The sequence below is a fragment of the Mustela nigripes genome, chromosome 1 (genome assembly GCF_022355385.1).
Source record: "Mustela nigripes isolate SB6536 chromosome 1, MUSNIG.SB6536, whole genome shotgun sequence".
NCBI lineage: Eukaryota > Metazoa > Chordata > Mammalia > Carnivora > Mustelidae > Mustela > Mustela nigripes.
In genome coordinates, this window is record NC_081557.1 from 98,323,426 (window position 1) to 98,335,894 (window position 12,469).

The 12,469-nt window shown below is 43.0% G+C and overlaps 1 protein-coding gene across 2 annotated transcripts in view; it reads right to left on the minus strand.

The window, feature by feature from the left end:
- The window catches only part of ZC3H12C (zinc finger CCCH-type containing 12C), a 75,032-nt gene that overhangs the window by 34,548 nt on the left and 28,015 nt on the right, over positions 1-12,469 (minus strand). For both annotated transcript variants that reach the window (XM_059417845.1, XM_059417854.1), the window contains exon 2: positions 5,972-6,720. In XM_059417845.1, the coding sequence (XP_059273828.1) occupies positions 5,972-6,720 (749 nt within the window). The remainder of the gene's footprint in view (positions 1-5,971; positions 6,721-12,469) is intronic.

A 12,469-nucleotide genomic window follows, 5' to 3' on the forward strand; every position in this document is an offset into this window, starting at 1 on the left:
GACATGGAAGCAACCTCAGTGTTCATCCTTACTTAAATGGATGAAGACACACACATGCACGTGCCCACAGCGCGCGCGCACACACACACACAGAATATTAGTCACAGAAAAGAACGAGATTGTGCCATCTGCAACAGCGTGGATGGGCCTAGAAAATACTAGGCTAAGTGAGATAAGTCAGGCAGAGAAAGACAAATGCCCTATGGTTTCCCATAAATGGGGGATCTAAGAAACAAAACAGATGAACAGAGAACAAAAGAACCACCACACTCCAATACTGAGAACAAACTGGGGGTTGCCAGCGGGAGAGCTGGTGGGGGTGGGGATGGGTGAAACAGATACAGGGCTTTGGAAGTACAAACTTCCAGACAAAAAAGTCAGTAAGTCATTGAGATGAAAGATACAGCTTAGGGCATATCGTCACTATCACCACAGTTACGTCCGGTCACGACACTTATCACCATGGCGAGCCCGGAATGATGGACGGCGCTGTCAGATCCACACGGTGGACGTCTGAAGCCTGTACAGCATGTGTCTGTGAATCGCACTTCGATTACAAACAGAACAGTCACCGAGGACTTTGAGTCATCGAAGTGCGCGGACACTCGGGCCAGCTTACCAGGTGCCCATCCCTGTGGCACTCAGGACCGCACTGTTAGCGGCATGACTCGTCATCAGACACTTAAGCCACATGAGAATGAGAAGAGCAGTGGATTTAAGGAAAAATACAAACAAACTACTGGACACCTTTGGACAGAGACGAATTCGATACCCACCACTGAACTACCTTCAGTTGGATGGAATCACCGGGCTTGAAAAGGTGTAAAGCTGCTTGGAGGGAATGAACACCACAAGAGCCTCAGAATTTCATTCCAGAAACAGCGTACACGCTACTCATGCTTTCCTTCCGCGTCTGCACTTGGGGCATACGCCTCCCGGAACATCCACATTACCCGGTCTGTGTCCCCTTGAAGGAAGGAGGCCTACTTGCCCAGTGACCAATCTGTAGGCTTTTTCTTTCTTTCTTTTTTTTTTTTTTTTTAAAGGACTTTAAATCAACTGCACTTTTTGTCAGGATTTGTTAGTCCAGCTCCACTAAATGTAAATTTCATTCTGTTTCACATTTCAGAAACCAAACACATTGTGAGTGCCTAATACTATATATGTAAACGTTTAGGGCTTTCCCCAAATGTAGTTTACCTTTCTGTTTCAACATGCTATGCCCTCCACTCTCAGCAGTGAAAAGGTGTCACAAATTGTGCTGCACTAAGTTCTGGGTCACTGTCAGTCGCTTATTCAGCAAACTTGCCCAGAACCTGTATCAGTGTGGCACATTTTAAAAAGCATATTAATTATCGTGGAGTAGAAACACGCTCCCTCCATGGTCCCCTAGGAGGGTCTCTGCTCTCCTGGGAGCTCTGGTGTCTATCTCAATGTGGCTTCTCCCTGCGTTACTTGGACGGCACCTGGATCTAGGAGCCCAAGTCAGCGATGTCTTTTTTTTTTTTTTTAAGATTTTATTTATTTGACAGAGAGGGAGAGAGCACAAGTAGGCAGAGGCTGGCAGGGAGAGGGGGAAGCAGGCTTCCCGCTGAACAGAGAGCCCACGATGCGGGGCTCGATCCCAGGACCCTGAGATCATGACCTGAGCCGAAGACAGAGGCTTAACCCACTGAGCCACCCAGGTGTCCTGAGTCCAAGTCTTCTTTATGAAACTGGGGAAATCATCACTGAAGACCACTGATAATATAAACTTGAAGCAAGAATTAAAACAGTCCTATAAATTATACAAATAAAATGGACGGTGAAATTGCTATGCTTTTTAGATACAAACAAACCCAAAAACAAAAGCCCTGGGATAACAAAGTATTCATTAGTTACTATGTTCTGGGTTGAAATACAAAATCTAGCTCTAATGCAGTAACTATAATTTACTGAGCACCTATGACACGCTAGGCAGTTGGTATTAATTATCTTTAGTTCTCATAACAGGCCTGTAAGATAAGAATTCTGCTTTTTACAATTCTGAAAAGGAAGGCTGGAAAGTTTTAACAACATACTTAGAATCACAAAAGTGGTACAGAGAGAACTCATTTTTTTTTAAAGCCTACTTTGGTAATTTTAATAAAAATACCCTTGCTTTCCTACTTCTAATTTCTATCTAAAGAATCATTTTCCATCAGTTTTATTGCAGGCGTTTAAATGAAATTAAAAATATATTCATCTTATATATGCACTACTTCTGCCTGAGAGATCAGAAGGAAAATTAAATAGTATTCTAGTCTTAACTCATCCCCACATTTACTTATTATTTTAACATCGTGTGTACAAATTATGTAGTAGGTTTGCCTAACTTAGCGTGAGTGGGCAATTAATTTTAAAAGTAAAAGCATGTTCTAGTTTATGAGACATGAAATGGGTGAAATCTGTCTGCATTTTTTGTTAAAATAAGAGTTTGAATCTGAAGTAGATAGGTATTTTTAAATGATTTTTTTCTCTTACAAATGGCTAAATATAGAAGTTTACTATGAATTTTCACGAGCTCTGGCACTTCCAGAGTTACGGACGTGCTACAACATTGTATTGTGACTGACAGGATAATGCTGCTATACTCAAAATTTCCTGTCAACTTGTTCTGTCCTGAGATGCCTGGATCACTTCACTCCCAGCGTCAGATTAAAATACAAGATGGTGAGAAGAGGAGACTCTGCACCGTCCCGCCCGTCCAGCAGGGGGAGCCGGTGGGGCCGCACGAGTGTGGGGGCAGACGTCCGTCTTCTACTTACAGAACAGACCGTGTTCACACGCCTTCAGGATGTCGCCTAGTTCTGAACCACAGTTCTCCTGGGGAGGATTTCCACCATGTGCGAGGAGTGGACTTTAGAGTCAGATGCAAATTTTCAATTATTTCTGGTGGAAATTTTCATTTCCACTGGGAGCTAGGTGTTGGTCATGGGAGTGGACAGGAGAGGCTGATCCGACTGTGACACTGCTTATCTAAATGACATCCATCTTATGAATTCATTTCTGTGGGCTCCACCTTCTAGAAATCTCCTGCCCTTCTCCCGCTCCTGTCTGTCTGTGTCTGTACATTTACAGTGCATTTACCTCCATTGCCAGACACTCCCCTGGTGCCCGTCTTGTTCTCCCCCTTCAGAATGCGGCTTCCATAGTTCAGCCGCCCGGCTACTGTCCCCCGGTTACCGCCTTCCTCTCCTGCGGACACGCTTTCCCTGTCTCTTCCGCTTACCTAGGCTCATTCTTAAACCCCAAACTAAACAAAATCCTCCCCCCAACACTTCTTCCTCCTCTTTCTTCCCTTCCTCCGTCAACTTTCTAGAACACCGATTTAGCTCTATTTATTTATTTATTTTTTAATTTTAATTTTTAAGGAGGCTCCATGCCCAGTGCGGGGCTTGAACTCCCAGCCCTGAGATCAAGAGTCACACGCTCCTCTGACTGAGCCAGCCAGGCTCCCGATCCTTAATTTCTTGACATCCTTGTAACTGGGCCTCTATCTTCAATGCCAAATGGAATTCCTGAAAACAGTGGCTTCCTGGCTGTCATGTCCTCTGATCGTTTTTCAGTACAACCCATGGGATATTCTCTCCTTGAAGCCTGATCTCCTTCCAGTCCTGATGGCATGTGTGGCTCCCTTGGTTTTTCTAACACTAGTATTTTTCATGCTACTCTTCTCCCCTCCTGACCTGTATATACTCACATTTCATGCAGAATGACCTGTGACACTGGCTATGTACCAGGAATACCTGGGCACTCAAGAAATACATTATTATTTAGGCTCTATCATAGCCCCATTGATTCAAGAGTAGAGTCCTAGAAGGTGTATTTTTTTTAAGATTCCTCTGGGGATTCTGACTTCTGGCTACAGTTCTAGGTGGTTCCTCCCGATCCTATCACCTTCCCACACTACTCCTTCTGGAGATTTCATGATGTTCTGGCCTTACAAGTTACCACTCTGCTTAGGTAACCATTTCCTAGTTCTGGATTACAAGGGGCTAAGTTTGGGAAAGATTAAACAGAGAGGTTATTTTACTGAAAGTCTTCTCAAGGCCATACCTATGCTTCAGACCTCTAGGACGCTCAAGGCCCTCTGTAGTCTGTGAGAAAGGGTTGTGGGGAGATCCCAATTGATCTCCTACCTGCAGCATCCACTTTAAGCATCACTGCCAGGTTATGAGTATAAGGAATAACTCTATTCCTACATCCTCTCCTCAAAAACCTTCAGGTATCTTTGGATTAGGGTCAAGTTTAAATTCTCTGGCTTGTCACTCAAGACCTTAAAAGGTCTGGCTTGAACCTTTTCAACTTGTTTCTATCTCTCATTATCCGATAAAAAGTACACAGACTTAGAAGTCAGACATATTTGGGTTTGAATTATGCTTTTCCTTGGGTAAACAATTAATACCCTGCAAGTCTCATCTGCTTGTAAATGAAAGAAAGATAACACTGCTTCTACCTGAAAAGGTTATACTGAGGACTGTTAAGTTGATCCATCTCACACCCTGGTACAAGCCCTTACTCTCACCTGCTAAAAACCAGTGGCTCCCAGATTTCAGCATACATTCTTATTGGCTGGTGTACTTGTGACAAAAGTCGATGCATGAGCTACCCCTGGACCTGCACTTGGCAGGTTTGTGTGTGGGATGGTGTCTAGAAGTGACCTAGGTCTCTAGAAGTGACTGTCCAGTATGGCGGCCACTGGCTAGGGGTGCTACTGAGCGCTGGAGTCTGGCTTGTCTGAACTGAGATGTGCTCTAAATGTAACATAGCCAGTCCTAACTCTTACTATAGAAGAATAATGCAAAATATTTCATTATTGATCACATGTTGAAATAATATTTTGGCTATATGCGTCTAAATAAAATACGTCCTTTCCTATCATTTTTACCTGTTTCATTTTTTTAATATAAGTACCAGAGAATTTAAACTGAGGTATGTGCCAACATTATATTTCTATGGAACAGCATTGGTCTAGATGCTTCTCCAGATGATACTTGTGGTAGAGAACATCAGAGCATTTCCTAAGAAACGATATAGGAAATTCTAAACTCTCTGAAAGAGTGGACACCTTTCCCTATTTTTAGATCCCCACCAGTGTTCAGAACATTGTGGGTAATTAACTTTATACTAATTGAATTTAGAGGCATTTAAAATGTTATCACAGTTTTATAAAAAGAACTTCATTAGAAGTTTTTGCTTTTTTAAAAATCCCATTCCTAAGGAATTATTTTTGAATTTACATTTTTAAAAAATATTTATTTATTTATTTGACAGAGAGAGAGAGAGAGAGACACAGTGGCAGGCAGAGGGAGAGGGAGAAACAGGCTTCCCACCAAGCAGGGAGCCCAATGCGGGACTCGATCCCAGGACGCTTGGGATCACGACCAGAGCCAAAGGCAGATGCTTCACCAACTGAGACACCCAGGCCCCCCTGAATTTACATTTAAGTGAAACAAAAGACATTTGAAACTCTAACTTCGGTTCGTTCCCAAATCAATAAAAATAATTTTCGAAAAGAACTGGCATGTTTTCCCTATGGTTATTTGACTCGCATAGAAACAGACTGTTTCTCCGACTAGATTTCAAAAGTGCCAAATATCCCCGAACTCCAGACCTTCCCTTACAACCAGCGGTCAACACTCAGCCGGGGACACGCGCTCATTTTAATGCCACAGTAATGCAGCCGGATGTGGGAAAGGAAAGAGAGACTTACGGGGGGGGGGGGGGGGGGGTCTTTCTTGAAGGACAGGGGCGGGGAGAAGGCCCCCCCCCCCCCCGACCCCCTCCCCCCTCAAGCAGACTGGCAGGAGACCAGAGGCGACACAGCTAGGACACACGTAGGCCAGCGCTGCGATGCGGGACCATCTCGACCTCTCCCGCCGCCGGGAGAGAACCGACCAAGCCCCCCGCCCCCAGGAAGGGAAGAAGGGGCGCGGACGGCCGCCCTCACCTCATGGCCACGTTGCTGCCGTCGATGACCACCGGCCTCAGGTTCTCGCCGTCGTCGGCGAGCGGCTCCTGCATCGGCGAGTCCGAGCGCTGGGACTCCAGGGACGACGAGTCCCGCGGCGCGCTGGGCACGGCGCTCGCGGCCGGCTCAGCGTCGCTCTTGTTCCCCAGCTTGACCAGCTCTCCCAGGATGTCGTTGATCAAGGCGTCGGTCCCGAGCTTGTGGAGCACGAGCTGCACCTGCTCCTCCGAGTAGCCCAGCTTCAGCGCGAACTCCAGCTTGGTCTGGTACTCCCGCACCGCGTCGGGGGGCTGCGCCGCCTCCCCGCACGCCGCCGGCGCCTCCGCGGGCTCCAAGTCTCGCAGCAGGTCACTGCGTGTCAGCGCGCGGGGCTGCAAGCAGGGGGACCGGCACAGCTGTCTGTGAGTCTTGGTCACCAAGCACGGCTCCACCGACACGCGCAGTCGTTCGGACTCGTTATCAGAATGTGCGCTTCCGTCCGAGTCGCCCGAGCTCGCGTTCCCTCCCGGCGCGTCTTTCTCCTCCTTCCCCGAGTGCACTTGATCCATGGTCGGCTTCTCTACCATCGACCACGGCACGGGTGCACTTGAGTGCGGGTCGGTGCTCTCCACATAGAGGTGGCCGAGGTCGTGCCCCAGATGATCCTTCAAGCCCATGAAGCTGTTACGTGTACTTGACTCCACTTTGCTATTTTTTCTGTATTCCTGAATGCAAAGCACCCCGTATTCCTAGAGAAAAAACATGTAAGACTCTTAGAATTTTGGACCGTTTCATTTCTGTTCCCATAAAGAACGTGAAAGAACACTGCCAGACCACGGAATATGCAGCGCGGTGGTTTCTCTCCATCTCCTCAGCCCTCGCAACACCTTTGCCCCAGATAGTACCATGTCCTGTTTTCCAGATAAAGAAGTTAGGAAGTAGAATGCCACGCAATCCCTCTAAGGCAACAAAGAAAGTAACTAGTGGAACTGGATTTTTTTTTTTTGAACCCAGTTTTGCGTGACTTTTCCCATTCTATCGTGCACTTCTTGACCTTTGGTGGGAGAGATCTCTCCACTGTCAGAAAGGCCAGTGTTTCAGAGCGACACCTACAATATTGCCGAAAAGCAGGTTCTAGATGAACTGTGATAGGTTATGTACATTTTCTCTAAAAGAATTCATAAACATTTGTAAAGAGTATTTGAAGGGAAAGCCATATGGAAAGAAAGGAAAACGTTAACTTACTATACTTGAAAGAATGACATTAATTTGGATCAAGCTTAACAACAATCTGAAGACATTCCAGACAGAATTTAGGTGGAGTGCTAACAGAGCACAGGTGACAACAGTCAACAAATTCCAACAGTCAACAAAGAACTAAATAATCACCAAGTGAATTATACTCCAATTAGCAGACAAATAGTTTTGCCCTAACAATCCTTATTTTGTGGATACAGAGCATAGTATCAGAATACACATTTTAATGTGATGTTACCCTTACTAAGGGTCAGGGACAGTGCCATCTATTTCATTCCAGGGGGAAAAACTCCTTTATTCTCTGCACATTTACAGAAAGCAGAGAAATGGTACAGTTCACATGAAATTAACAGCAATGAGTTAAAGTACACTGAATACATGTTATCTTGATTTCTGAATCTAATGTAAGAAAATACTTCTGGGGGTATCTGGGTGGCTCAGTGGGTTGAAGCCTCTGCTTTCGGCTCAGGTCATGATCCCAGGGTCCTGGGATCGAGCCCCCGCATCAGGCTCTCTGCTCCACAGGGAGCATGCTTCCTCCTCTCTCTCTGCCTGCCTCTCTGTCTACTTGTTCTTTGTCTGTTGAATAAATAAATAAAATCTTAAAAAAGAAAATACTTCTGTACTACATCGATAATTAATTACCCACTATCCGCATTTGGTTAAAGAGTCATCTCCTCTCCTACTTCGCCTTCCCTCCCTCCCACAGGAATGCTTTTATGGTTTAAAACACTTTTGCTGTCTTGTCAATTTTCCTTAAAGTCTCTTGGGAATCATTGCTATTTCTTGACCGGGAATAGGTTAGCAAAATAAAATTATTTCTGCCCTTGTGTTTCAGCGTGAGGACATAGTCACATGAGCAGTTTACTTCCTAGGGCAACCCCGGGGTTCCATCCAGGGATAACGGCAGTCCCGCAATGGGAGCCAGACTTCAGACTGTCATAGGACACCTATTTAAATAATCTAAAAAAGCAATAGGACACCTATTTAAATAATCTAAAAAAGCAAACTGCAAAAACATTCTATTCTAAAGCTCTTATTTACACTAGGAAGGGGCTATTAAATAAATGTTAAGAGAAAATGCTAAGTGTTTTTCTAAGGAGTCACACATCTGAATGCATCCTTGGTGAACTTATTAGGGAGGGAAATATGGCTCCATAATGAAATAAATGATATTAAGTGTGTTAAACACTCGAGAATAGAACATGGGATCTTTGGCTTGATAACGCCGCATTTAAGATCTCCTCAGCGTAGAACTCCACATTCTACAGGAGTTTCTTCGGGTTGTATCCCTTGAGAAGACAGATAACACTGTCCTCGTAATACAGCGCTGATGACTTTTAAAGCAACATCGAGCTCTGCTGACTCCAGACAGCACAGCCGATAAAAAGAAATACTCCTTAGGAGAGCTCTCCATACATCTGCTCTGTGACGGAGCTGTATCCATTTCAAAATTTTTTTTTCCTATTAATATGGATATGCACAAGCCCAATAATTTAGAATTCGAGGAAGGGATTTTGAAAGCAAATCTTTACACTCCGTGATTTATTAACTACTGTAATATACTGACACCATAATGCAAGTAACAAATCACAACAGAATCCTAATGAAGGGATACAGTTAAAAGGAAAATCTGCACTGTGGCCTGCGCAGAGCTCCCCACCAAAAGTATCTCGAACAAGGAAAACCTATTGGAAGCCGGGCTGCCTGGCAACCAGAGGCTGGTTGCTAAGCTGCACTCCTTTAACACGCCACCGTGAATGCCAGCCCAGTGAAACAAGAATTTGGTATGAACAAAAGCCTATAAAAGAGACTGGGACTTAAGTGCGTCTGGTTTACCCTCCGAGAACAATGAAGCTGCCAAACCAATCTGGAAGCTCCGACATCATTGTTCTGTAAACCCCACAGTCTGCTCCGACCGCAGGAAGTGTATTTAATGGGCAGCATTTCTGATCTCCCCGGAAAAGTTTGGGTTTTGCAAAGTGCTGCTGTGAGATAATTCAAGATAATGAGTCACTGACCAAATCCCGGACTTGAACTAGGAAATATTATTTTAATAATGGGCTCAAGTGTTTTCCTTTTGGACAGTTTCAAACAAGATGAATACTGCATGAAAAACACAGCCACTGGGGAACATGGACATGAAATGTTTAGAGAATAAGTGAAATTATTCTTCACATTTTCACAGCATTCAAGAAACAAAACCAAATACTACAAAGTTTTTAAACTAAAAATTATCCACGCTAAGGATCTAAATCTTTCTCTATCACTTCAGTCTAATAGAAAAAGAAGTGTTCATGATAGTGTGTAAATCTGCTCTACTGTATCACTTTCTTATATGGCTATAATATAGGGAGGGAAACTATGAGATTACCAACAATTTGCTTTTTATAATATTAAACCAGAGAAAACTCAATTGTATACACAAATGTATTTAGTGAATACCACACACTTTTAACTTGTAATTTACAACTCACCAAACTATCGAAACTATGGAAGTAAAAAGCTTATAGTCACTGGGCTAACATGATTGTTAATACTGACCTACCCTACTTTTAAAAAAATCAACATCTAATCTAGTTAGGCACCATATTTTTTCTTTTAAGATACTCTAGTTAAACTTCTTCCCCACACTGACAGGACTCTCTTCATGTTCTGTACCTCACTGGTTACATGAGAGAAAGTTACCCCATGTCATCTTGTCCACAACAAGCAGTTAAATAGTTATTTTTAGTTCCAATCGATCAATAGGCTAAATATGAAATAGTACAAATATGGGCAAAGGAGTTCAATTACCAGGCCTAGATCATCTCTGCTACATAATCCAAATCTGAAATAACCTTACTTGTTGTGACCGGATGGGAAACATTTGGTTTTTAAAACTTCAATCTGAAATGCTTCTTCACTCACTTGAGATCAGTGAAACATTGCCCTGACTTCACATGAGACTTCATTTTTTTCCCCACACTACCTTGAAATCACTCAATAAAAAAATTAAACACAAGTCTTAGGATTTAAAAGCTAAAAAAAATATTTTCATCGGCCAGTACTTGTCAAAGTAATGTCATGTGTAAAACTTATGAGGTATTATTATAAAAAATCTCAGGACAAAGAATAGTAGAGAATCTATTTTTGTTCAGTGCCTTAAAAATGATCAATATAATGTTGAAAAAGATAGCAAAGACTCCAACAACATCACCTAATTTATTATTATAAGTGAGGTAGGAAATACTTTTCTCCTTAATTTCCTAATCATTTATTAGACTCCTAAGTTTTGCATTTACTCAAATGCTAATGTATGCCGGTCATCTTTAAATTAATCAACTATTAACTGATAAGGATAATTCTCATTTCATGAAGCAGCAGCACAGACAAAATGTCATACCCAAAACAAGTCGGTGTTTATATTCCCATAGTTATAAAAAAAACCCTTACAAAACTGCAAAAAAAAATATGGCTTAACTTTGAAATTTTATATCAGGAATCCATTGCAATTGGCCTTTACACACTATATTCATGAACACAGGAGGCACTGGGCAAAAATATAAATAGTCTGAACGCAGATTTCTACACTTACAAAGCTAAAGATTCCCTCCAGATACTGTACTGGAAACGAAAATAATTTTTCTTGCTAAAGGCTTAATAAGTTAAAAATCAAATAACAGTTCTTGAAAAAGACCCAAATTTTCATGCTAATCTTGTAGATGATGAGGTGTGACCAATTATTTTAATTGTCAAAAGAAACTTTGTATTCGCTGAAAGCAATATGCTCATTTACTAGAAATTTGTTGTAGACACACAAATTCCCCCATTCGGTGAGATCTCTGAAAGTTCTCATTAGATGACTTGGATCATCCTTCACCTCAAATCCAATGGGGGAAAAAAATTTTTATTTCTAAAGAGCCTCATATCAATTCATTAGGAATATGAAAACACGATGTTGTTAAATCCATTTGTTTGTTTGTAAGGTAAAGTTACAATGCCATAAAGTGGGTTCTGGTTGTTATCCAAATGGCAATACTAGGAGAACAATGAAAATAAAATAATGAATATGTAATAAATACTACTGCTGTAGTCTCCGTGTATTTAATTACCATTGTATTTCAGGGAGTGCTGTTGTCTGCATCCCTCCGGCTAACAAAGGAAGGATGGCCCTTTGAACAGATTGGTTAATGCTCTGGGGCAACAGATGTCCTCCTGGAACTGCAGGAGACCAGCAACTGGTGGCCTGCCCGTCTTCTGAAAACTTTCAATAGACTCATGCATATGTTCACACAATAGGGCATGTGGTAGAAATGAAAACCTCTTTTTAACCCTTTATGCTCGCTCTTTCCCTCCCAACTGACAGATGAAAGTCTTTGTCTCCTGCTTTCCCCATCACAGGACTCCTGCAAGCAGTAGTTCTTGGAATGACACCTTCAGCCTGATTTTTGATACGAAGGCAGAGGGAGGAAAACTAAAAGATGGGAGAAATTAGAAACTATACGTGACTGCCGAAACTGCTGACAACGCAGGTGACTGCTCAATCATCCTGTTTACAACAGGCTGTCCAGAACCTCTACCTGCGCATCAGTCTGTCTCCCCCAAGCCAGATTTTTAAGACAATGGAAACATCTATCACATCTTACTACCGGTTCACAGCGCACACTTGAAGAAACACAAGAACGTGACAAGATAAAACCCAAATTCATTATTAAAACATCAGAACGTGTCAGAACTCATCCTTAAGGACCAGATGATCACATGCCATGCCTAACGCCGTGCAAATGTTCCCGAGGCTGTCACTATTGATGGGGCTCCAGACCTAGGTCTGCAGAGAGAATTTTCCTGTATCTTGGCACCATGTAACAATGGGTAGCCTTCCATTTCAGGTGCTTCCTGTCCTTCAGAGTTCAAATTAATACTCTCAAGGTTTAGCAAAGTTTAGCGGGCGAGGCATGAAGTAGCACAGATACTCACGTTCGCAGGAAAATACAAAGACATTGGTTTCTGTAGCAGCTTCAGCAGTAAGTGGCTCCTTAACACAGTTTTAGCTGCAGACTTGCAGGCAGGCAGGAAGAACAATGAATAGCTGAACAGATGGAATGGCAGTGTCTTTGCTTAACCTATTACCGAGTGGAGGAACAGCCAATCGTGGGCCAGAGAGCTCACAATTAGTTGGCCGGGCAGATGCAAGCCAACCTCAGCACCCTGGGTCAGGTTCGCAGGTTTCTAAGATAAGCAAGTTGATGTCATTCCCAG